The following is a 26,917-nucleotide window of genomic DNA, read 5'->3' on the forward strand; positions in this document are numbered from 1 at the left end:
GCGCATAAAGCCTACCGTGGCTTAGTAAAAGGACCCCTCACACATTAATCCTGCGCTATCGTGTGGCAATGCTGATGTAATAACTGATTAGTGCAGGAATGCCTACTCTCCACCAGGGGCGTAGCTACGTGGTGCCACGGGGGCCTGGGCCCCTGCCGACGACCCTCTCAACTCCCCTCCTGCCGCCAACCCGCTGTCGCCATCGCCTACCTTTGCTGTACGTGCAGGACATCTAACTCAGAAACAGAACAAAGGAAGAAGAGGTCCTCGGCTGGCGGGGATTGTGTTCCTCCGCCAGCAAAGGTAGGCGATGGCGGCAGCGGGGGAGGGTTGGCGGTGGGAGGGGGGGTTGAGAGGGTCGTCGGCAGGGGGGGTCAAAGTTGTTGTTAGTGGTGGTGGTGGTGGCGGGGGGGGGGGTCAGCGGCACCGTGGGGGGCTAAAATGTGCCCCCTCACCTTGGGGTCTGGACCCCCCTCCCGCCGAAGTCTGGCGACGCCCCTGATCTCCACCCCTCAGACATGCCCCTTGGCTAAAAAATAAAAAAATATATGTTGTAGTGTGTGGGTAGCACACATGCATGAATACATTAGCATGGGACGCCTCAGCGCACCCTGTGGTAAAAGATCCCCTTAATGAATTACTTTATGCAGTGGTTCTCAATCAGTGTGTCGGGACACACTGGTGTGTCACCAAGAGCTGGAAGGTGTGTCACCAAAATTTGGACGAATAATAAAAGGCACAGGAAATCATGTACTTGTATTAATTAATCAAAAAAAGTGGAGGAAAAGACTTCATAAAAACCGGTACAGATAACAATATAATGCGGACTCATGAGTGTTACCACTTCAGGCTGTAACCAGTAAAAAAGTAATCATAGGTCTGAAAAACCTCCACAAAATTATTAGTCTCTTTAATTATGTCAAAGAATAGACTATATGCAGAAAAGTAAATCAAAAACACACTTAAATTTGTTTCTCTATGACAGTGGTGCCGTGCTGTAACTGCATATTTTGGAATGGGGTGGAAAAGTTTTGGATCAGTGGCATAGCCAGACCCGGTATTTTGGATGGGCCCATGTCACCCCCCCCCCCCCCCCCCCCCCCAGATCTAGAAAAATGTAGTTTTTATTTTTACCTACTTCATCAACATCTCTCCTCCTCCGGGGCATTTCAGCATCTGCCTGCCTGTCACTGAACCCCATCCTTCCCCGGTGTACCTGACAGGCATCCCCCGTGCCTGCAGTGATCCATTATTGGATCCCACGCATTCTTCCATCAGCAGTATCCCGCCAGACAGGAAACAGGAAATGACATCAGCAAGAGTGGGACCCAGCCGATGGAAACCTGTGGGGCCGGCGCAGGCAGCAATAATGGATCACTGCAGGTGCCAGGTATTCCTGTAAGGTACACCAGGAGGGACGGGGTTCAGCAATGGGCAGGCAGATGCCAGGGTGCCGCGGAGGAGAGATGTTGATGTGGAGTTCTGCCTGTGGGTGGGCCTGAGCCAAGAATGGGTGGGCCTGTGCCCACCCAGGCCCACCCGTAGCTACACCACTGGGTTGGATTATGGACAGGGAATGGGTGTGGATTGTTTCTTACAGGTAGCAGATGGTGACTTACACTGCTACTGACACAAATAGCATGAGACCCTTATCCCCTCCTAAGCAGTAAGTTCATCAGTGCTGTCCATAAAGTTTTTTCCTCTGCAGTAACAGCATGGGCAGATGCTGGGAAGGATACCCACAGGCTCTGCAGTTAATGTGCAGTAATTTGGGCACTTACCACATGGTACGTGCAAAACGTTACTGCATGTTAGTAAAAGGGCCCCACAGATACATATGGATGTGCACACATGTATAATAAATCTTTTATCTGAATACTAAAAGTCCTGCTCACTGGTGACAGCAACATGTCGGTTCGACTTCCCCTCATCAATAACATCCAGAATCTCCTCCGGGCTGGAGACAAAGCGCTCGGTACATCCCTGCAACAGAGAAAAAGAAGACATTCCCATCAAACAGAGCTTTTATCTCCCCCCCAACCCCACCCCCACTAACCTTTTCAGACATAATGCTCTGGTCATAGAGCCCAAAATTTAGAAAATACTTAGCTCCTAAATTTATGCTCCTAAGTTTCTTTCTTTCTCTCTTTCTTTTAATTAGATATACCATCCCTATGGCCGCCAATACAAAAGCCAGGCTTGGGGCAAAAAATGTTAAGGGGCCCACCCCCACCTCTGCCTCTCTCCCTCCCCTCCAGCTCCAGCATCTTTCCCTTCCCTCCAGCACCCCTCCCCCACGTGGGTCCAACACTTTGTCTTCTGATGCAATTTCCTTGAAAACAGGAAGTTGTATCAGAAGGTGGGATCCAGCAGAGGGAAGGCCCCAGACCCACAGGAGTAGTAATCATGTTTTTTGGTTTTTTTTCATGGGAGCAAGGCTTTATACCGTTCCTGCAGGGCAGTAATAAGTTTTGCTCCTTCACCTGCGGTAAATGCACCACATTTTTATCTGTTACCGTGAGTCCTAGTGCCGGGCCCCCCTTGTAGGACAAGCCCGGGGGAATCTTGCCTCCTTCTGCGCGACCCTGTATCGTCCCATCTGGTACACCAATCAGATCAGTTTACCATTTTGATTAAACCATTATATCATTAAAACAATAACATTAAATAAAAATGGCATTAAATAAATAAATCTACAACAAATACAGAAATGCACAAGACAATGAAGTAACAATATCAGTTAGGTAACCCCTGGAATCAACTTCCAATGTCTTGTACTTTTTATCTTCAATTCAGAAAGTACCTAAAAACTTTTTTATTTTGTAAGCCAGGTCTATCTAATGTGTAGTTTATGGTTTGTTAAAATGGGTTTATTTAATGTTTAATATATGCTATTAGTTTTTTAAATTACTTATAGCTCCTGGACTGATTGGTCCAGCTCTTGTTTACTATAATCTGTCCTTGAACTGAATTGGAATATGCGGAATTCAAGAACTGGTATAACATAACATAACAGCTATCTAGTCAATATTGTCTGATCCTGGAAATGCTAAAGAAAAATAAAAAATTATAAGTCCTTTCTTAAATGCTAATAGATTAGTTTCTAAACAAAGATAAGTTGACAAAGAATTCCCTAAAGCTAGAGACAGGTAATAAAATGCTGAAGTATGAGTAGACTCTAGTCTTGCATGTGCAAGAGACAGCAAAACCAATTTGATTCAAAGATCGTAAAATTTGCAGATAAGAACTCAAATTTTGTGGTTTATTATATGACTCTTTTCATTGTTTACAGAGGACAGCGTTTTGTTACCGGTGGTATTTTTATGGTGATTATTTACTATCACAGCAAAGTGTTGTCTTACTATTGGTCTAGCATTTCCTCTGGACATTGTTTGTTTAGCTATGGTCATATCATCACTATAACTTTAATTAGCAAAAGCATCTGCTGATGTATATATTTGACTGTTTGTTGTTCACCATATAGTTAGAGCCGGTACTTAATTTTGCTTGTCCGCTGTTATTAGGTTAAGGAACCATATAGAATGATCCCTTATAATTGAGAACGCCAAAGTGCGATGATGGTTCTCTACTCAGCCAGTCACATTTATCATGACTGACGTGTGAACTGAGCACTTTTCAAAATTACAAAGCTTCTTTTATATAAGCATTAATGTACACTTTAAATTTATTTAAAGGGAAAAAGTGTTATATAAAATCTTTCATTATACCTTATGATTAGGATTTGAATTAAGAGTTATAAGTGTAAATTTATATATTTCCTATTTATATATTTCTTGATTTATCCTTGCCATTTTCAGGGCATATACCGTAGAAATCTGCCCAGTACTTGCCCCGCCTCCCAACCACCGGTTCTGCCACCCAATCTCTGCTATGCTTCTGATCCATTCCTTCTGAAAAGGATTTCTCTATGTTTATCCAACGCATTTTTGAATTCCGTTACTGTTTTCATCTCCACCACCTCCAGCGGGAGGGCATTCCAAGTATCCACCACTCTCTCTGTGAAAAAAATACTTCCTGACATCTTTTTTGAGTCTGCCCCCCTTTGACCTCATTTCATGTCCTTAGTTCTACCGCCTTCCCATCTCCAGAAAAGATTTGTTTGCGGATTAATACCCCTGTTTCTCCTTTCTTTCAGGGTATACATGTTCAGGTCAGCAAGTCTCTCCTTATATGTCTTGTAACGCAAATCCCATACAATTTTTGTAGCTTTTCTTTGCACCGCCTCAATTCTTTTTACATCCTTAGCAAGATATGGCCTCCAAAACTGAACACAATACTCCAAGTGGGGCCTCACCAATGACTTGTTGAGGGGCATCAACACCTCCTTTCTTCTGCTGGTCACACCTCTCTCTATACAGCCTAGCATCCTTCTGGCTATGACCACCACCTTGTCGCCTTCAGATCCTCAGATATTATCACCCCAACTATGACTTACTGCTGCTGAAATGTGAGCTTCAAAGAATAATTAGGAATCAACAGTAACTCCTAAGATCTTTAAAAAGAAGACCAAAGACAGAGTATGCCCTGCTAACTGAGGGGCTACAGAAAGAGTTGGCAAATAATACGTTAGCCAAATGGCTTTAGACTTTAAAGGGTTAAGGGGTCCTTTTACTAAGTTGTGGTAAAAGGGGGCCTGCGCTAGCCTCAGCATGTGTTTTTGACGCACGCTAAGAGTTTGGGGATTTTTTCAGAAAAATAAATGGCCGTGCGGTAAGTGAACCACTTGCTGCATGGCCATTTCAGGGCGGAGCACTTACCGCCATCCATTGAGGTGGTGATAAGGGCTCCTGTGCTAACGCAGCGGTAACCGGGCAGAGAATGGCGCTGCCTGATTACCTCCGAGTAAGTACTGGTGCTACAAAAATAGAATTTTTTTTGTGCGCCAGGAATGGCACGTGCTGGGTGGGGGTGGGAACTACCATTGGGCTCCTGTGGTAGCCTGGCAATAGTTCCAGATTAGCGCGTGGCAAGCCTGTTTGCCGCACACAAACCTTTTAATAAAAGGTCCTCTACACTAGCTAATATTTTCAGCTGAATTTCAGGAAATCACTAAAAACCAACCTCTTCAAAAAGGCCTACCCCAATGATCCAACGTAAACCCCTTCATCCAGCAACACAGCATGACCAATGATCGTACTGGACAATATACAATCCTCATTCTTTCGACCCTTACAATTACCTCATCCAATCACTATATAACCTTGTATTTATCAACCAACTTGGCGAACGCCTTCGACGGTACTATGTAAGCCACATTGAGCCTGCAAATAGGTGGGAAAATGTGGGGTACAAATGTAACAAATAAATAAACTTAGAAGTATAAGGGGGTCTTTTACTAAACTGCAGTAATATTTTTAGCTCGTGGTAGAAATCAGCTGGCGGTAAACGCAGAGACGCCCATTATATTCCTATGGGTGTCTCAGCGTTGACCGTCAGCTGATTTCTACCGTGAGCTAAAAAAACGCTTCCACGGATTAGAAAAGGATCCCTAAATTTTCAGCTGAAAATTCATCTTAATTTGGGAGCTTAAAAGTTATGCTTATAAATGCAAGCCAGCCATTCATTTGCCTAGATTTATGACCCTAGCGTTGAAAATCAGTGCAATGCTCCTTAACATTTTTTCCCTGCCCTAAATCCGCCCCTGTTACAACCCACTTTTTATGCTCCTAAATTTTGAATTTGGGGGTAAATATACAGCCGGTGGCAGCCGGTGGGTGTTATTCCCAGATATTCAATGTCGGGACCATGTCTGGACTTCAGCACTGAATCTGGTTTATGTGGAGCCGGCTAACGCATAGCCAGTTAAGTTGCTATTCAGAGCTTAACCAGCCATGGGTTACCACATACAGACAGGACTATGTTTTACGTAGTTACCCTGGCCGTTTAAGTGCTGCTGACTCCACCTCAGGAATACCCCCAAAATAGCCAGTTTTCACTTGGGCACTAACTGCTAACTTTCAGCAGTGACAACCACTGAAAATTAGTGGATAGCTTTGAACAAGGGATTTAACCAGTCAGTGGCCATTACTAGCCGGTAAAATCATTTTCAATATAAACCAGTTGGAGTATAAATTTAGGCACTCAATTCAATTCAATTCTTGCATATTGCTAATATCCCCTTTCCAGGGTTCAGTGCGGTTTACATTCTAGGTGAGAAATAAAAACAGATAGTAGTAGTGTGATGTATGAGAAACATTAGAGACCATTGGTGTAATGCATGAGACTAAAAACATTAAAGGAAAGGATAATGGATGGTACTAGGAAGTAGAAGTCATGATGGATTATTATGAAGCAGTCTTTGGAAAGAGACCTATTACATTTTCAAAGAGACCAATTTCAAAGTTAGGAGCATAAATCGTTTAAATATTGGGGGCTGATAATGACCAACAGCTATAACAAACCTATCCAGAGGCACTGGAACACCTCTTTGGTTGAGGTGGAGGAAACGGGGAGAAACAAACCATCTTCCACCTTTATCCAAGCTCCATAGTTGCTGATACCATATGACAAAATAACTTGGTCTGGCCAACACAGGAGCATCTGTAGCAACCACATCATACAGAAATTTCAACTGAGCTAGCTAAATCTTAAGAGCCAGAAAACGGAAAAATATTTTATAAATTAGAACTAAAAGTTACTCTGTTGTTATTGTTATTGTTATTGTTGTTATTATAAAATAAAACCTGCTCTTGTTTCCATGCCAGGATAATATTGTAAAAGTACAATAACCCACTGCCTGATGTGAGTGTATGAATTTTGACAAGTCTATTCTGCTTCACTGGGATGAGAGTCAAAATCGGTGAGTTCACACTGTAGTGTGCTTTCCTGCTGGTAAGGCCCTAGTGCTGTGTTTCTCCAGACTCTCACAATGCACAGAGATTCCTTACCTTCACAAATGGAACACGGTTTTTATCCTCATGCACAGAGAGGTTGGTCTTGGATACTGCAAAAATTAATAAATAAATAAAGTTCGGAACATAAACAGATTACAGACCTTTTCCCTTCCTAACATCAGTAACCCCCCCCCCCCCCCCCGCACCATCACCCAGCTCCAGTAACTGCATCAGTAACTGCCCTCCAGACATTGCTCAACTTCCAATAGCTGTCACCCAAAGTTAAGCTCAATACTCCAACCCCCCTCCCCCCTGGGGAGGCCACCATGTGTGAGCATGAAGCCAACATTTGGCAGCCTACCCCAGAGATCTCCTCCCAGAAGCCAAGCCAAAAGCCCTCAAAAAGGCTGCAAAGCCCCCAACCCCTATCCTCTGACCCAGGCCCTGGTATTATGGCAAGAGGTCAGGCTTCTATATTCATATATGGAAGCTTGACCCCTAAGGGAAAGAGCGAGGAGTCTGTTATCAAGGTGGGGCTGTGATTGAGGAGAGGATGGCCTCTCTCTCTGTGGTACCAGTGATGATATATAGCACTGCCTCTACTGCAGTTACTTAGTCATGCCTCAAAGCAGGTCTAAATCCCAACATCCAGGTTTCTCAGTGCAGAGATAGGTGCCCTATGTCAGCTATTCCCAACTCAGTCCTCGGGGCTATCTCATGCATATTCATTGTGGATATCCCGAAAACCCAATGAGACTAGGTATGCCCCAGGGGCGGTCGCACAGGGCCTCGTGCTTCCAGGGGCACAGAGGCACTCCCTCCTTCACGCACGGGTCGCGATCTGACTGCTTTGCCTCTCCTCCTCCGAATCGCAGGATGCCCTCCCAGCACATACCTGAAGCCACCCTGGTGGTCTAGTAGATTCTTCAGGGTAGGAAAGATCCCCAGTCTTTCCTGCCCACTGTTGCTGGCCCTCTTGCTGCTGCATCACCTTTTACAAATGGATGCCGAGATTTCCTGCGGCAGCCATTTTAAAGAAGATGCAGCAGCAAGAGGGTCAGCGCCAGTAGTGGGCAGGAAAGACTGGGGATCTTTCCTGCCCCAAAGAATCCACTAGACCACCAGGGTGGCTTCAGGTATGTGTCGGGATGGCACCCTGCGGCTCGGGGGGTCAGGGGAGAGGGGAAGAGGTCTGGAATAGGTGGGTGGGTGGGATGGAGAGGAGGATCCTCCTACTGTAAAAAAAAAAAAAAAACAAGGTAATATCTCAAGCAGCAGGATCCCTGTGCACTCAAACTGCTGCAACCATGTTGTTTTTCTTCATTGCTGGTGGGATTTTTATTTAATCTCACTTTAATTTTCAAACATGCCAGCTTGTGCATATGGATTATAGACAGAGGAAGTTAATAAGTAGAGTAGTAATTTGTTATAAATTGTAATGAGTGTATCATTTGGAGGGGCTTGTTAAAGGGACACCCTAGTACTATTATATTTGTGCAGAGATTTTTTTTTTCTCCTGGTAAAGGGCCACTAAAGAGACGTCATGTTCTGAGAATCAGGTGCTCAACATTCAGAGTTTCTATCTATCTATTTATTTACTTAATTATGGCATTTTATCCCACATTAAATATAAATTAGATTGATACTTGGGAGCATTTAAAATCTTTTCTTTTTTCCTGTGCCTACATCAAAAGAAAAAAAGATGGCATGTGGGAACTTGCTCCTTTTGCTTTGTGGAATGCAGTGGTACATTATAAAAATGCACTTGCCTTTTTTTATTACTACTATTTCAAGAAGGTATTGATTAATGAGAGATGGGTTTCCTTCGTGCAGAACTGTCCAGAGTCAGTCTAAATGTGCCAACATTGTCCAGTTCAGCACACTATTAGCAATCAAGTTCATACAGTGGAAAATAAATCTGTTGGCTCAGGAACAGGCCCGAGGCAGAGTGCCATAATCCTTCCGCTGATGCACGCATGTTTGGTGGGGTGAAGATGAGGGGGAAACATTGGAGTCAGGAGCTTAGGGGTAGAGAGGAAATAGATAGATGCTGGATGGACCCGGGAGGGAGACAGAGGTCAGGGAAGGCTCCCAAAGGCAAGGAAGGAAAGGTGAGACAGGTCATGAGTCGAGAGCCAGAATGCATGTGAGGAGGGTACTTGTGCAGGAGGAAGAGAACAGAGAGAAGGCGAGTGAGGGGAACAGAGAGGGCATAGAGACTGGATGGAAGAGGTAAGGGAAGAGAGGGACCAGACACTGGATAGAAATGGGCAAAGAAGGAGGGCAGATGCTGGATGGAAATGAGGAGAGAGGGACAGATGCTGGACTGAAGGGGGAGAGAAGGAGGGCAAATGTTGGAAGGAAGGTGGAGAGAAAGAAAGCAGACCCTGGATGGAAGGGGAAAGAGAAAGAGGACAAACCCTGGATGGAACGTGGGGAGAGAAATAGAGCAGACCCTGGATGGAAGGTGAAGTAGAAAGAGGACAGCATGGATGGAAGAAGGGGCAGAAAGAAACCTGGAAGGGGGTAGACTCTGGATGGGAGGAAGAAATAGGGCAGATGCTGGATGGAAGGGGGAAGGGAGGACAAGCGAGAAGGAAGGAAGGAAGATACTGGTCCTAGCGGAGGGAGGACAAGAAGGGAAGGGGAAAGAAAGAAGGAGGAATAAGGGGAGAAACTGAACATGAGTAAGAATAAGGAAAGGGACAGAGATGTGATCCTGGAGGGGCGATAGGGACACAGAGGATAGCTGCTGGACAGGGCAAGAATAAAAATATAGATAGGGGAGATGCTCAACATGGCAGGAAGAAAGGAGCAGGGACACAGACAGGAGTTGAATGATGGACTTGAACAGAGAAGAAATGCCAAATGGACCAAGAGACCCTCAGAAAAAAGTTAAGAGAAGACAGAGGAAAGCAGAAACCAGAGACTGGGACCAAAACGATTAGAAAAATAAAATGACCAGACAACAAAGGTAGAAAAATGAATTTTATTTTCTATTTATTGATTAGACTATGTTAGTTTTTGTAATGTATATATGTTAGAACTTGTGTTAGACCTGCCTGGAGCCCACAAGAAAAACCTCAATCTTTGGCCTTCAATCTTCAGCATTCTGGTGGTAAATCTCCAACTTTGGGATGGGCCACCCTTGGCTCTCTAGTAATGACTAAAGCTTCTCCTTCCCCACTCCACCCCGAAGAGCTCTGAATGTTGCTTCTGTAGCATCTGTAACCCCAGCCAGCCTGGGAAGCAAACCCAGATCATTCTTGTTATAGCAAGTTGCACACCATTGATACACTGGGCCAACTCCAACTCCTTTTCATTCTGAGCAAGCAGAACTCTCTTTAATAACAGATAGAACTCAGAAAAACTTACCATCCAACAAATCTCTGATTTTGTCCAGGTAAATTTCAAAGTACGAAACCTAGTGTGAGGTAGAGAGAAACAAAATCAACATCATTGCTTTACAGAACAAAGATTCAGCTGTTGTTTTTCAACATTGTCAACATGGGGATGTTGTCAACCCACCCAATAACAAATGAAAATGAAACATTCAGAGATGATGAAAAATAGCAAGCAATCCAGAAAATTAACAAAACACTATTCTTATCGTTGCTTGAAAAAAAAATTACTTCAATATTCGCCTATCATAAAAAGATCACTATTTAATTATTCTATTCATTTATCTATAGTTTTTTTTTTCAATGTGTTGGTGGGTATTTTTATAACTGTTGTTGAATGTTTAGAAATTTACTCACTTGCAATCTTTGAGTATTAGCTATTCATTTTATTTTTCAGACCAATAAAGATGGACCGTAGTTTACAAGGGGTAATTCTGAGTAGCTCATATAAGTTTAAAGTGCTTTTGCCATGCATACTCTATATCTAACTTTCAAAAGGAAATCACATGGCTTGTTTCCCTTTGAAAAATTAGCTAGCAGGAAATCTGCACGTTATACATGGCCCTGTCCTTTGCGTGTGCTATTAAACAGAGGACGAAAGGGAAGTAAAATAGTGCATGTACTTTTGAAAATGCCAAGTACACCTGCTCATTCCCCCCCCCCCCAACTTAGAATGCTATGTTAAACTGACACCTACTGCCTCTCTGAGGGGTCCTTTTACAAAGGCGCACTAGCATTTTTAGCGTGCGATAAAACTGAGGACACGCTAAACGCTAGAGACACCCATAGGAATATTTATTTATTACATTTGTACCCCGCGCTTTCCCACACATAGCAGGCTCAATGCGGCTTACACAGTAAAAAGTAGATAGAATTACAAAGTCTTGAAAGAGATATTACAAATTATGGTGAACATAGTAATAGAGGGGTAAAAGGATATGTAAATTGAACATGAAGAGGTAAACAAGGATAGATTGTGTAAAAGGAGAAGAATTTGGGGAGGGTAAGGCGTAGGAAGGATGGAGAGGAAAAGATTAGGGATGAGCATAAGGAGATAGGAGACATGGTCTAAGGTATAACAATTGTAGGACAGGAATATATGGGTGTCGCTAGCATTTAGCACGCTAAAACTTAGTGCACACTGAAAACGCTAGCGTGCCTTTGTAAAAGACCCCCTCAGTAAAGCAAATTTCAAACAGGCCACTTTTCCTGGGGAAATCCAGGTAATTGGCTTTGAAAATTGTCCACTAAGAGGGTTCACAGAAGTTCACAATGACATCTATTTTATAAAGATGCAACATCAACCTTTCAAAATAACATAATTTATGAGGGTCGTCAAAAAAACCAGAACAGCAACAAGCTAATATATTCACCAATGCTATCTCCATTGTTTTAATCATTGGTCCAAGAATTCTTTTTGAGAAAACATTTTATAAAAAGCGCTGATGTATTATTTTATATTTCTGCTCACACCTTTTTCAGTAGTAGATCAAGGTGAGTTACATTCAGATACACTAGGTGTTTCCTTATCCCTGGAAGGCTCGCAATCTAATTTTGTACCTCAGACGAAGGAGGGTTAACGGGTCCTTTTACTAAGGTGCAATAAAAAGGGGCCTGCGCTAGCATCAGCACGTGTTTTTGGCGTGCACTGAGGCCCCCTTTTACTGCAACGGGTAAAAGGCTGTCTTTTGTTCAAAAAAAGAAATGGCCGTGCTGTAAGTGAACCACTTGCCGCATGGCCATTTTGGAGGGGGAAACACTTACCGCCACCCATTGAGGTGGCAGTGAGGGCTCCCACGCTAACCTGGCAGTAACTTGCCCGATTACCGCTGGGTAAGCACTGATGCCACAGAATTGAAAATATTTTTATAGAGCCAGAAATGGCTCGCGCAGGGGGTGGGAACTAGCACTGGGCTCCTACGGTAGCCCAGCTGTAGTTCTGGATTGGCACATGGTAAACCTGTTGCCACACACCAACCCTTTAGTAAAAGAGCCCCTAAGTGATTTGCCCAAGGTCACAAAGAGCAGCAGTGGGATTTGAACATTTCCAACCATTCTACTCTGCTTTTCATCCAATAATAATCATGCACACTTGTGTCAACATTCGTATCAAAGGTCCACAAATACATTTATTTATTTGTTACATTTGTATCCCACATTTTCCCACCTATTTGCAGGCTCAATGTGGCTTACATAGTACCGGAGAGGCATTCGCCGACTCCGGTATGAACATATACAAAGTGATGTTGTGGTAAGATAAGGTTCTTGTGGAACAGACACATTAGGGAATCGTAGAGCGGAAGAGTTGTGTTATGTCCATTACGTGCTCTGGTTTCGTTGTGTTGCAGAGTTCAAGATTTTAAGTTGGATCGGTAGGGTATGCCTTTTTAAACAGGTTAGTTTTTAGTGATTTCCAGAAGTTTAGGTGGTCATACGTTGTTTTCAAGGCTTTTGGTAATGCGTTCCACAGTTGTGTGCTTTTGTAGGAAAAAATGGATGCGTAAGTTGATTTGTATTTAAGTCCTTTGCAGCTTGGGTAGTGGAGATTTAGATATGATCGTGTTGATTCGGATGTGTTTCTGGTTGGTAGGTCTATGAGGTCTGTCATGTATCCCGGGGCTTCGCCGAAGATAATTTTATGAACCAGGGTGCAGATTTGAAAGCAATACGTTCTTTGATTGGGAGCCAGTGCAGTTTTTCATGGAGGGGTTATAGGGGGCAATTCTATAAAGTGGCACCTAAATTAAGGCACCACAAATGGGCGTGCTTTGTGCCAACTGTATAATGGCGTGCCTAACCCATCATAGATTACTAGTACTAATTCGATTGGGCGTACCGAAAGTTGGGCCTCCAAGAGTGGTCATCAGGTTGACTCACACAGAAGAAACAGAATCCTAGGCTTCCACGTCAGCTGCAGCAACGCGCCGGCCCAGAGACCGGCTGAGGAGGACTTCAGCTGGCGGGGGTTGGGGACCCCCGCCAGCACAGGTACTTGACGGCAGCGGCGGGGGACTTGGGGGAGGGTTGGCAGTGGCGAGAAGGGGGGATTGAAAGGGGAGGGGCGCCGGGCATCAAAGGTGGGGGGTACTAAAATGTGCTCCCTCACCTCGGGCTCTGGCCCCCCTCCCGCCGAAGTCTGGCTATGCCCCTGGTGGAGAGTGAGAGTGGAAGCATTAGCCAGCTATTTATATAGGAGGATGCTAAGTGCTTCCGCATTAACTGGGAGCAGGTACCACATGTTAATCTGAATGTCAATGTATGACCTGCAACAAAATGAACTGGGAATGCCACTTCTTGATGCATTCATTTTGGTCTTGCTGTGCATTGAAATCCTGTGTTCTAATTCATTAAGCCCAAAACGTATTGCTACAGGAAAAAGCACCTACAGAAATTTGCATCCTGTTCTCCAGCAGCTACCTTTCCATGCAAAACAACCTGTAAAGCAAATGACATAAGCAGTTGATACCCTTGCCTAACTCTGCGTCGGGAAATGCATCTCCATCGTGCCACACGGGGAAGGCAATTTTAAAGTCTTTTTTCCCTGGATAATGATTTTGATCATTGACTTCACCAAGATTATAAAATTAAAAGGGTCATCTTTTTGTGAATTGTGAATAGTTTTATATGACTTCTCATTTCCAATGGCGAAGCTACCAGGGGATGCCTTGGGGGCCTGGGCCATCAAGTCTGAATCGTCTGAAGCTTTGACTGGGGAGGATTCTCAAGTCCCAGAGTTAGCTGTACCCTGTGCAAAGCCTTTCCTGGACTGCTGCCACATCAGCCCTCCCCTCCCCTTCTCCCATACATGATTGGCTTTTGTGAAACTGAGTGTGTGAAAGACGCCTGCCCCCCACCACATGCACGAAACCAAAGATGTACAGGGAGAAGGCCTCCTTCACACATGCTCAGTTTCACAAAAAAACAGCATCTGTGGGGGGGGGGGGGGGGGGAGAGAAGGAGCTGGTGCAACAGCAGCCCAGGAAAAGCACTGCTCACTGCCAGGCTTCAGATGGTTTTCTGCTGGCGGTTTTGGGGACCCCCGTCAGCTCGGGTTTGTGGGGCCCCAGAGAGGGGGGGGCATAGAGTGGTAGGGGGTAGAGCAAAATTTTATGCCCCCATCACTTTGGGCTACAGCTCCCCCAAAATCTGAGGTTTGGCTATGCGCCTGCCCCATTCTATTCATGAGAAGTGAAATTTGAAATTCATCCTTCAGGCAATAATTGACTCCTATTTGTCTGTGCAGCAATTAGGTTAAAAGTTTGTACTCTAGTCATGCATAACAGGCTACTCCACACTTTGAACATTCCCTTCATTCACTACCACTGCATTCTATAACAGGAAAAAAAAAGATGGACCTAGCACAGAAGTTTAAAAGAAAATCTTAAACTGTGATTACCTTAATGTGGAATTCCAAATTCTCATCCATGGAATAGATATGATTAAAGATGTCTCGAGCAATTCGGGGTATTATCCCCATCAGCTGGGGGTCATGAAGTTTCCCCTGAAAAATGAGAAGAGAGAAATCAGTATCCAGAGACATCAGACTTGAGGAGGCAAAATGTGGAGGAGACAGGGACAGGTATATCAATCTATAAAGAGCCATTAACATGTATAGTTGACACAGGGACAGATGTATCAGTTTATAAGGTTTAGTTTAGTTTATTTTGATTGATATACCAATGTTTGGAATATCATCACAGTGGTTTACAAATACAGTATAAAAACATAGTAATGAGAGGGAGAACAGGAAAACAAGAAATTACGGGCCCAATATTCAAAGTGATTTAGCTGGCCGCTGACTGATTAAATTGCTGAGATCCAGAGCCGTAAGAAAATCCTCCAGCTATATGGCCGCCGGCAGAGAGTGAAGAGTCTCCATCTAAAAATGTTGTACCTTGAGAAAATGGTCTATGTCCTTTAGGTCCAACATTGGCTGGTGTGAACCTCCTTTTTTGGGCACCACAAAATAGATGGAATAGCAGCCCTGACCTCATTCCCTTGGTGGAATGGGGACCATGGCGCCAAAGACCCGCAAGGTTGACAGCATGGCAAGAACTGCCAAGCACTTGGAAGGTGCTCTGCACGGGGAGTCCAAGAAAAAATCTGCGACTAGAGCAGAGATCCTAACTTGTAGCCTTCTCTGATAATGTCAAGAATCCATTGGTCCGAGATAATGCAGGCCCATTGCTCAAAGAAGAGGGTCAGTTGACCCAGCCCCCTTGCACACAGAGACGAGCAGAGGCTTGGCACCCCATCATTGGGCAGTCTGAGCCAGAGGGACAGCCCAGGATATGGTCCCCAAACTCTGCTTGTCACCATGAAAGGAGAACTGAGGCTGAAACCGTGGCCGCTGAAAGCCCCCTGAGGGAGCCGAAGCTAGTCCTCTGACCCGGTCGATACTTCCTGGCCTCCTTAAAGTGAGGTCGCACCATCCCTGCTTTGAAGGCCCACTTCCTCTGGTCCTCCAACAACCGTTGCATGTTAGAATCATCCAAATCCTTGACCAGCTTCTCCAGGTCTTTCCCAAACAACAAACAGCCCCAGAAGGGGAACTTGGTAAGCTGCTGCTTGGAAGTAGCATCATCAGCCCAATGTTACTGCCAATGTCATCTGCTTAGCGGACAAATGCACAAAGTCATACAACGCATCTGCCAAATAGGCTAAGCCCGATTCCAGGGTTGGGAGATATATCCCTGACTGCTCCTCCCTGGAAGCCAAGTCTGCCGCCTGCTGTGCCCTAGGAGAGACAAGCTCTCCCAACATAGGAACTGCAGATGGTGGTCTGGAGCAAAAGAGCCAAGACCTCAAAGGCCTGCTTCAGGGATGCTTCCAGTTTCCAGTCCTGCACATCCTCTAGGGCAATGGCACATTTCACCGGCAGGGTCGTCTTCTTGGTGACTGCCACCACCAAGGTGTCCACTCATGGGAGCTGCAATTTCTTCAAGTAGGCCTGGGGCATCAGATACAGCCACACCGTGGCCTTCGCCACCCTGAGCCCTGCATCCAGCGTGACCTACTGTGCCACAATGAGTTCCTCAATAGCCTCATGTACAAGGAAAGACCTAGTAGGGCGCCTGGTGCTTGCAATCTTAGGGTTCACCGCAGCTGGCACGGGAGAGTCACCCACCTCAATATTAAGGGCCTGAAGGGCACGGACAACTTTCCCTTATGAAAGAGGGCAACTCATCCTTATGAAAAATCCTGATGTCTGAGGAGTCATCAGGCTGCAGAGGCAGCAGTTCACCCTCCTCCAAGTCCTTCCCATGCAAAGACTGGTCACTCAGCGCCAATTCTGAATCATGGGGAGAAGGAGGGGAGAAGGGCCAGTAAACCCACCTCAGACACAGGAGAACCCAGCTGCTGCCTTTTCCCTGCCCAAGAATCCCTGCTTGCAGCTAAGCCTGATTTATCAGAAATGACTGATGAAGCAAAAGGACAAAATTGGGGGGCAACAGAATCCCTGCTCCAACAGCCCCCAAACTCCCTGCCCCTGCATCAGAGACCACTGAGGATCTGTGAACAGCTGAATCTACAGCACACACCCCCGGCAGCGGGTGGGTCCACTGACAAAATGGCCACAGAGGGTGCTACATTACCTTGCAACCTACTCCTCACTGGCCTCCCACTTAGCCATCTATCCCCCCTTCAATCCGTTCAGAACTCTGCTGCACGTCTTATATTCCACCTGAACCGATATACTCATATCAACACTCTCCTCAGGTCGCTTCACTGGCTTCCGATCAGATACCGCATACAGTTCAAGCTTCTTCTCACCTACAAATGCACTCAGTCTGCAGCCCCTCATTACCTCTCTACCCTCATCTCCCCTTACGTTCCCGCCTGAAACCTCTGCTCACAGGACAAATCCCTCCTCTCAGTACCCTTCTCCACCACCGCCAACTCCAGGCTCCGCCCATTCTGCCTCACCTCACCCTATGCTTGGAATAAACTTCCTGAGCCCTTACGCCAAGCCCCCTCCCTACCCATCTTCAAATCTTTGCTCAAAGCCCACCTCTTCAATGTTGCTTTCAGCACCTAACCTTTATACCTTTCAGGAAATCTAGACTGCCCCAATTTGACTGCCCCTACTTCACTGACTGTACATTTGTCCATTAGATTGTAAGCTCTTTGAGCAGGGACTGTCCTTCTATGTTAAATTGTACAGCGCTACGTAACCCTAGTAGCGCTTTAGAAATTTTAAATAGTAGTAGTAGTAGAGAAGGAGAGCGCACAGGAAAGTCCTGCTCTGGCTGACGGTATGTTTTCCGCCATCCCCACTGTGCAACCGCCCCTCCCCCTCCCCCCCCATAGCCACCGGGCGCTGTCCACCGCTTACTGCAGCACAAGCAGCACTGCCTGGGCTCTGCGCCAGATCCATAAGCTGAAAGAAGCAAAGCAACATTCACCCAGCAGCCACAACAGAGCAGCGATGTGCTCTTCCCGCACTGAACAGCACGAGTTTTCCTGCATGCTACCTGTCAGCTCCTGCCTCGTCAAGACTCATAACTGCTGGGTTGAAAAATATGCCTTACTTTTTTTTTAAGGGGCAGGCAGCTCCTTATAGCTCAGTCAGCCAAAAGCTCATAGACAGGGAACAAAAACACACTCAGGCCACCTCCTGACAGAATCCCCACCAAGAAAAAACAAAGGGGTTTCCTTTTTTTTTTTTTTTTTACAAAAACAGGTGACACAGAGGAATGAGCATGCTGAAAATAAAGTGACTGGGGAACACCCAAGGTGAGGAAAGGACCTGGGGTGACCAGGTATACCCCCCAAAGCTGGTGTCACACAGCCAGAGCACCTCCACATGCTGCTCAGGAGACCCAGGCCAGGAGCACCCCAACAGAGGAATTCCGGAGCTAATGAGAGCTATCCATCCACCTGCTGGAGACAGAAATATCCTGACTAAGGAGCAAGCTGTGCTCTATCACTGTATGAAAGTCACTAATCTCTATCTCCATCTGCTGGTAGATGGACACACAACCCACTTGTTCCTGGATTCATCTGATGCTGACGATAAGGAAAGAGATATTAATCTATACAGACGACACAGGGACAAGTGTATCAGTTTATCATAGACAATAATCTGTTCAGGTGACACATCAGTTTATCAAGAGACATCGATCTGTGCAGGTGATACAGGGACTGGTTTATCAGTTAATAAATATTAATTTGTGCAGGTGACAAAGAGACGGGTGTATCACTTTAGAAAGAGACATAAATCTGGGCAGATCACACAGGAACAGGTATAACAGTCTACAAGGAATCATTAATTTGTGAGGTGACACAGGGACAAATATATCAGCTATCAAGAGTCATTATTCTGTGCAGCTGACACAGAGACAGGTGCATCAATTTATGAAGAGACATTAATCTGTGCAGGTGTCCGCAAGGCAGATACATCAGTATATAAAGAGACAATAACTGTGCAGGAGACACAGAGACAGGTTTATCAGTCTATAAGGAGATATTTTTATGCATAGAGTACACAGGGACAAGTGTATCAGTTTATAAAGAGACATTAATTTGGGCAGGTGTCATATGAACAGGTGTATCAGTCTGCACAGTGATATTAATCTGTAGGGATGTCATGGTGATAGGTATATCAGTCTGTAGAGTGATATTAATCTGTGGAGGTGTCATGGGGATATGTGTATCAGTCTATAGGGGCACGCAATGAAGCTACAAAGTAGTAAATTTAAAATGAATCAGAGAAAATACTTCTTCACTCAATGTGTAATTAAACTCTGGAATTCATTGCCAGAGAATGTAGTAAAAGCAGTTGGCTTAGCAGGGTTTAAAAAAGGGTTTGATGGCTTCCTAAAGAAAAAATTCATAGACCATTATTAAAATGGACTTGGGGGGAAATCCACTGCTTATTTCTGGACTAAGCAGCATAAAATGTATTGTACTGTTTTGGGATCTTGCCAAGTACTTGTGACCTGAATTGGCCACTGTTGGAAACAGGATGCTGAGCTGGATGGACCTACGGTCTGTCCTAGTATGGCAATAATTATTAATCTGTAGCAGTGTCATGGTGAAAGATGTATCAGTCTTTAGAGTGATATTAATCTGTGGGAATTTCATGGGGACAGGTGTATCAGTCTATAGAGTGATATTAATCTGTAGGGGTGCATGGTGACAGGTGTTTCAGTCTATAGAGTGATATTAATCTGTGGGGGGGTGTCATGGGGATAGGTGTTTTATTCTACAGAGTTATATTAATCTGTGGAAGTATAATGGGGATAGGTGTATCAGTATATAGAGTGATATTAATTTCTGGAGGAATAGGTGTATTGGTTTCTACAGAGGTATTAATCTAGGCAGGTGGCCCAGGATATATGTCCCTGTTTACAGAGAAACAGTGGTCTGTGCAAGGAACCCCGGGGACAGGTTTATCATTTTATAGGAAGACATTAATCCCTGCACGTGGACCAGGCACCGTTGTATCCATAGGAGCCAACTTTTCAAAATTATTGGGGGTGCTAAGGCCAATGGAAATAACCCCTCCCTGGACACACACAAGGAATTTTCTCAATATTGGGGGTGCTCAAGCACCCACAGAGTCGGCTCCAATGGGTGTATCAATCCACAGGGTGACACTTACCTCTACAAGTGGCACATGGACAGGTGCAGAGGTATTCATGTGTGTAGGTGCACAGGAAAAGGTGTATCAGTCAACAGAACAACCTTAATCCCTTCAGATGACACAGGGACAATGTATCTGAAAATTCGGCCCGCAAACTTTTATAGATGCAGGTGCTGTCAGTCAGGTGTTTTCAGCACAATAACAGGTAGCACAGAGAGCTGTGGAGAAACTTCATAGCTGAGATGTTTCAAATCTCGCACACTCTACCAGCCTGACTTACAAATTATCTCCGTTGCCAGATCACTTCAACACAGGGTAACAGTAGAATCTCGGCCTTACCTCCATCGTGTGAGTCTTTCCTGAAGCCGTCTGCCCATAAGCAAAAATGGTCCCATTATATCCTGCCAGTACATCTGCAAGAAAAGGAAAAGAATGCAGCTTGAGATTCATGCATGTGTCCCTTGTTGGCAGCATCTGTGGTAGAGACACTGTTTATCTACTTCGTAACAAGCGGTATATCATGAAAATAAATAGTAAAAAGCACATAGAGGTGACTGTGCCTTGTGCCATCAGTCCAAGTTGCCTTGTTTGGCAAATCTTGGTCTCAATTTCATTTCCAACACCTAGGCCAGCAGTAATGAATTCATATGAGAAGCCTCTATGAATAAGGCCATCTGCAAAAGTGACCTGAGGAGCCTCAGGAGCTCACCCAACTTAGGTGACTCAACCCTCCAACACTTCACTATCAAAGATCGTATTGAACATTGACAAACCCTTTTACCTCAAACCCAACTTGATTGAATCTTATCTTCCCTATCCCACTATAACATTTTGTACTATTCCCATACCAGACTTGGCGAATGTCTTCACGGTATTATGTAAGCTACATTGAGCCTGCAAATGTGTGGGAAAATGTGGGATACAAATGTAACAAACAAATAAATAAAATGTGTTATATGATCTTTGAATAATTCTTATGTATATCCAATAAAATACTGAAGAGAATCCAGTTTACTCCCAGATCAGTGATTATTATTAATATTGCTGGCATAGTAAGCACTGTGTCTTTCCTGGGAAGTGATATGCATGGTTTATCTTGACTGGTCAGATGTAATTATCCCAGTCTGAAGATGAGATAGGTCGCTGTATCTGTACAGTAACAAGTCAGGAATGGACTGGTGAAATGGGGCTTAGGTCACTGTAACTGTAGAGTAATAAGTCTGTAAGGGACAGGTAGGATAGGGCCTAGGTCACTGTATTTGTTCAGCAACAAGGCTAAATGGTACAGGCACAATGGGGCTTAGGTCACTATTTGTAGAGTACCAACTCTGGGAGGAACATTTTGGTTGGGATTTAACATTTCTGAGAATGTTAGGTATTATTAGGAAAGGAATGGAAAACAAAAATGAGGACATTATAATGCCTTTGTATTGCTCCATGGTGCGACTGCACCTTGAATATTGTGTTCAATTCTGGTCACCGCATCTCAAAAAAGATATAGTGGAATTAGAAAAGGTACAGAGAAGGGAACCGAAAATGATAAAGGGGATAGGTCAATTTCCCTATGAGGAAAGGCTAAAGCAGCTAGGGCTCTTCAGCTTAGAGACAAGACGGCTGAAGGGAGACATGATAGAGGTCTATAAAATAATGAGTGGAGTGGAACGGGTAGACGTGAATCGCTTGATTACTCTTTCCACAAATACTAGGACTAGGGGACACGCAATGAAGCTACAAAGTAGTAAATTTTAAACAAATCAGAGAAAATATTTCTTCACTCAATGTGTAATTAAACTCTGCAATTTGTTGCCAGAGAATGTGGTAAAAGCAGTTAGCTTAGCGGGGTTTTAAAAAGTCCATAAGCCATTATTAAGATGGACTTGGGGAAAAATTCACTGCTTATTTCTAGGATAAGCAGCATAAAATGTATTGTACTGTTTTGGGATCTTGCCAGGTACTTGTAACCTGGATTGGCCACTGTTGGAAACAGGATGGAGGGCTTGATGGACCTTCGGTCTGTCCCAGTATGGTAACGTTTATGTTCTTATGTTAGGCTATGTAAAATCTGTGTAAATGCTGGCCATGGTATTTAAAAGAATACATATATTCAGTGCTGCTCTAGGTGTGATAGTCAGCAGCACTGATTGTACATATGCACTGCTGACCATCGCCACCACTGTCCACTTACTTTAGGCCCAAGCTAAATGTAGAAAGTATTTGCAGCCTACCATTATGCCTGAAAATCCATGGATAGTGGACTAATACATTTACCCCCCCCCCCCCCAAGTTCTATATTTGGTGCCCAAGTTTGCAGGTCGAATTTTCAGTGAAAGTCCAAGATGTGCACATAAACAAATTGATTAATGGATCGTTAATTATCAATTAATTGACCTTAATTATTGACATTAATTGGCTCTAATTTGGTTTTGCACACACATCTGCTTGCATGCTGCCCTATTAACATTAAGAGCCTAAATCCCATAGTGTGGAACTCAAAAGGGGGTGTGGTCAGGGAAGGGGCGTAGGTCAGAATCATACCAAAAACTTGCGCACAGTTATAGGATAGCACCATTTACATGTTCAAATGCCATGAGTTGAGTGCCAGCATTTATACTAGATTTCAGCTGCTCAATTTTGGGCATAGGAATTGGCTGTAAGCCCTTTATAGAATAGTGCTTAGCAGCAATTGTTTTCTGCTGCTGATTTTTTAGCACCATTTATAGAATATATATAATGCTCAGGACACATAGGATGGCAACTGTCTGTTGAGCCCCACATTGCTTCACCAGTGGCTACCAAGGAGTTTTCTCTGATGTCCAACTTTGCAATGAGTGAATGTAAGGGCCTTCTTTGCAAAGCTCCACAGTACAGCCTGATGGAGGCAGAGGGACCTGGTGGCCCCACGGAGGAAGGAGATTTGGCAAATGGCAATGCTAGAAGTTCTCAGTGACCCTGAATGGCACAGCCCTATGGAGGCAAACAGTGAAGAAGCGAACGGTGGCAAAGGTGAAGGGATCTTGTGGAAGAGTGCAGGAGTTCATCAGGGGTAAATAGTGGAAGGAAATGTCCTGTAATGAATTTCACCAGGTGTCAACTACTGCTGTATTAAAGTGGAAAAGAATTAGGCTTGGCAATCTCTGTTTCATCCCCATTCAATAGCCTTCCCCCACCCTATACCCACTCACACACCCTCCTTCCCCATACCTTTAACGATCTGCAAAGCACAGGCGTGGTACACTTGCTCCTGGGTGGTGTTGGGGGGGAAGACCCTGTCAAAGACATAGGGTTTACCCTAGAATAATGGGAGGGAAGAGACAAGAAAACAGACTTTGAGTTTCAGAAGCATTACCCAAATTAACTTATCAGAACGTAATAACAGTTTTAAATTAAAAAGATGTGTTGTTTTCCTTTACAATTCATACTCCAGTTCACTTTTTTTTTTGTTAATTTGAGGTTCACAAAGCAGAGATGAAAGGCCCAGAGTCTTTGCTAGAATACTTCCCACCTGATGGAAAACTGAGAGAATGCACAGTCCAGTGCAGCAGGACTTCTAGACAAACAGGACATTCAGTGCAGTAAGAATCCAAAGTAGGAGGATAGCCAAAGAAGCAGAGGCAATTTCTGCAGGAATACTTCCTAGTAGTACTACTATTACTTATCATTTCTAGAGTGCTACTAGACGTAGGCAGCACTTTACACTAAACACGTATAAGACAGTCCCTGCTCGAGCTTACAATCTATTCAAGCCAGACAAACAGGACAAATAAGGGATGAGGGAATGATTAAAACAGACTTCTTGTTATGATAGAAATAGAAATCTCTATTCTGAGAAAGCATGGACAGTGCTGAATTATACTGCATTTTCATAGGTTTAAAAAATTACAGGACATGCTCCTCTTTTATCCCATTCTTTCTTGAATTCCAATAACATAGTAACATGGTAACATAGTAGATGACGGCAGAGAATGACCTGTACGGTCCATCCAGTCTGCCCAACAAGATAAACTCATATGTGCTGACTTTGATTTGTATCTGCCATTTTCAGGGCACAGACTGTAGAAGTCTGCCCAGCACCTGCCCCGCCTCTCACCCACTAGCCCCGCCTCCCACCACCGGCTCTGCCACCCAATCTCCACTAAGCTTCTGAGGAACCATTCCTTCTGAACAGGGTTCCTTTATGTTTATCCCACGCATTTTTGAATTTCATTACTGTTTTCATCTCCACCACCTCCACCAATACCATGTTTACCCCACCCCTACAGGGGGCTGTTTAAGAATTTTTACATACCACAATACTGAATCACAGTATATTGAAAGAGGTGTACAGCTATAATAATCATCCTAAAACATATTCAAACCCCATCCCCATCATAAACACCCATTAATCAAAATCCTGTTACAGACACCAACCACCAACCACCAACCAACCCACTAACACAACAGGCCAGCTGACATGCCAGGCTTTCCTACCTACCTTATTAAGACTTTAATGGCATCCTACTTTGGAATGCACCATCTTTCCTAGGAAGAAATAGATTTCTTTATGCTTCCCTTTACTTCCTTGGAGTCTCATATTATGATCCCTTCTTCTAGGACTACATTTTTTGCTGAAACAAATGATTGCCTCCCTGTATGCTGTTTATAGTGTTTGAGTACTTGAATTTTTCTATTATATTATTTCTCTCTTTCCTCTCAGATATTGTTTGTTATTTATTAATTTGATATACCTCCTCTTTCGAGCACGAGTTGAGGCGGTTTGCATGCAATTATAACAACATAGATACCAGAAAGGAATGCCACAGTTAGGATAGAACAATACATTCATCCAGTAACAGATAGGAGGCAACATTCATTCTTAAACCAATACCCACTATCCCCAAGCCCATATATCCCAATACAGAAACACCAGTGAATTAGGCACTTCTTCCCCATAATGCCTCTACTGTATACCATTTTGGAGGTACAGCCACCAGAGTAGGATTCAACTCTCAAATTCCTCACCAGTGACTATATTTTTACAAAGATATAGCATACAGATAGTACAGAGAAATGTCTTTATATGACATCATATCCTGTGTTTCTTGATTCAGAACAGTTTAGCTGGTCTCATGTCTCTGTAAAGATCTGTGGAGCTATCCAAGTGCTGAAATGGGTCTCACTAACATGGTCTCTGGAAAGATCGATGGAGCTATCCGTGGTGCTGAAAAAAGTACAGACACTCCAGTCTGTGCCCTTAACTTTTTATCAGAATAGGGGCAGACAGTATCTGCCTTATTACTCCAGTAACAGAGTTTGAAAATAGAATCATAGATTTAATCCCTACCCTGATCTAGAGATACATATTAAGGATCAGCATTAGTTTGGAACCATTAACCAAAACCTAGGCTATATCAAAGGAACATGGCTTTCTTTGTGAATAAGGGATCTGTTTTCTAGAGGTTTCTCCCATTTTGTGCCTTTGGGGGAAATGCTTAGAAAATAAGGCTCTCGACAGTAATCTTTCAGTGTTGGACTGTTACAAACTCCCAAACAATCTAAAATTCTTAAAATTTAACCCTTGTAAGGGCACCTTCTGATGCTGTTTTAAATTCCATTCTCATAAACCTTAATCCTGCCCTGCAGAAGCTTCTGCTATTCCAGTACTGATACCTGCAAACACAACTCTGCTAATGCATCTATATTCTGAATCTGCTCTGCACCTACACCTGCTATTCCAGTACTAAAACCCATACACAAGTGATGCCAATGCACCTCCATCCTGCTATGCTGCTATACCTGCTATTCCAGTACTGATACCCGCACAAACAGCCGAGCTATTACACCAACAGACATCATGAGATTATATATTCAGTATCCTGCACTCCTGCAAAATATGGCTAGTCACATCCTACCCCAGACACTCTATATTTACATGAAAATATATTTAAATAGCAATTAAGCAGCCAGCTGAGTAGGCCATAAATAATCCATTAGGAGAAACCATGTCTGCAGCAGTGTGGGATATGCAATAATTGCCAAAAAACCCCATTGTAAAATCAATTTAGCACTGATTTTACATGACTTGAACCATTTTAGCTAAGTGCACATTGAGATTTTTTTTCATGTTCTTACATCTATATTGAGAAAACATTATGATTTTTTTTCCCTTCTGGGTAAGAGCCAACTGCTTCCTAGCAATACTCCCTTCCCCTCCTCCCCCCCACCAAACTTGGCTTCCAGATCTTTCCTAGATTTCTCTGCAGTTGTAATGGACACCGACAGATCCTCCTTTGTCCTCCCCACAGACAGAAAACATAATGAAGATGTACCAAGCATCTGAAATTGACTCCCTCTTGTTGAGAAAGGATAGGCAGGCAGGCAGGAGGCAGGCAGCAGCAGCAGAAAATGGCCAATTATTCCTGAAAGAGCTATTAGGAGAAAAGAGAATTGGAGTCCACCTTCTGTTACAGAAGCACAACTTGAATTTTAGTAATGTCATGGGTTCATTTCCCAGAAAATTGGTGTGTGTGTGTGTGTGTGTGTGTGTGTGTGTGTGTGTCTATGAGAGAATCACTAACTGTGTGTGTGATTTTACTGGTGTATTAATGTGTAGAAATGCAGGTATGTACAACTGCACTGTGTAATTCTCTGTGTCCCAGAAGTGCAGAAGGTAATAAGGAGTAACTTTATAATAGGCTACATTGGTTTAGAAATCAAGAATGCATTTATTCTTGGCCTCTTTTAAAGTCACATAGGTGCCTATGGGGCTCATTTTTGAAAGAGAAGGATGTCCATCTTTCGACATAAATCGGAAGATGGATGTCCTTCTCCCAGGGATGTCCAAATCGGTATAATCAAAATGCAATTTAGGACGTCTCCTCCGTTGCAAGGACGGCCAAAGTTCAAGGGGGCATGTAGGAGGCGTAGCGAAGGCAGGACTTGGGCATGCCTAACACTTGGACGTCCTTGACCCATAATCGAAAAAAACAAGGACATCTCTGACGAACACTTGGACGTTTTCATCCAGACCTGTTTTTCTTGCAACTAAAGCACAAAAAGGTGCCCGAAATGACCAGATGACCACCAGGGAGAATCGA

The 26,917-nt window shown here is 44.0% G+C and overlaps 1 protein-coding gene across 2 annotated transcripts in view; it reads right to left on the bottom strand.

Moving 5' to 3' along the window:
* The window catches only part of KIF5A (kinesin family member 5A), a 165,338-nt gene that overhangs the window by 99,870 nt on the left and 38,551 nt on the right, over nucleotides 1–26,917 (bottom strand). Inside the window, exons 2-7 of one of the 2 annotated variants that reach the window (XM_030195221.1) lie at nucleotides 23,046–23,133; nucleotides 20,184–20,257; nucleotides 14,652–14,756; nucleotides 10,230–10,278; nucleotides 6,909–6,964; nucleotides 1,896–1,983 (exon numbers count right to left, since the gene is read on the bottom strand). In XM_030195221.1, the coding sequence (XP_030051081.1) occupies nucleotides 1,896–1,983; nucleotides 6,909–6,964; nucleotides 10,230–10,278; nucleotides 14,652–14,756; nucleotides 20,184–20,257; nucleotides 23,046–23,133 (460 nt within the window). The remainder of the gene's footprint in view (nucleotides 1–1,895; nucleotides 1,984–6,908; nucleotides 6,965–10,229; nucleotides 10,279–14,651; nucleotides 14,757–20,183; nucleotides 20,258–23,045; nucleotides 23,134–26,917) is intronic. The other variant, XM_030195222.1, reaches the window with a different exon arrangement.

The sequence above is a fragment of the Microcaecilia unicolor genome, chromosome 3 (genome assembly GCF_901765095.1).
Source record: "Microcaecilia unicolor chromosome 3, aMicUni1.1, whole genome shotgun sequence".
Classification (NCBI taxonomy): Eukaryota; Metazoa; Chordata; class Amphibia; order Gymnophiona; family Siphonopidae; genus Microcaecilia; species Microcaecilia unicolor.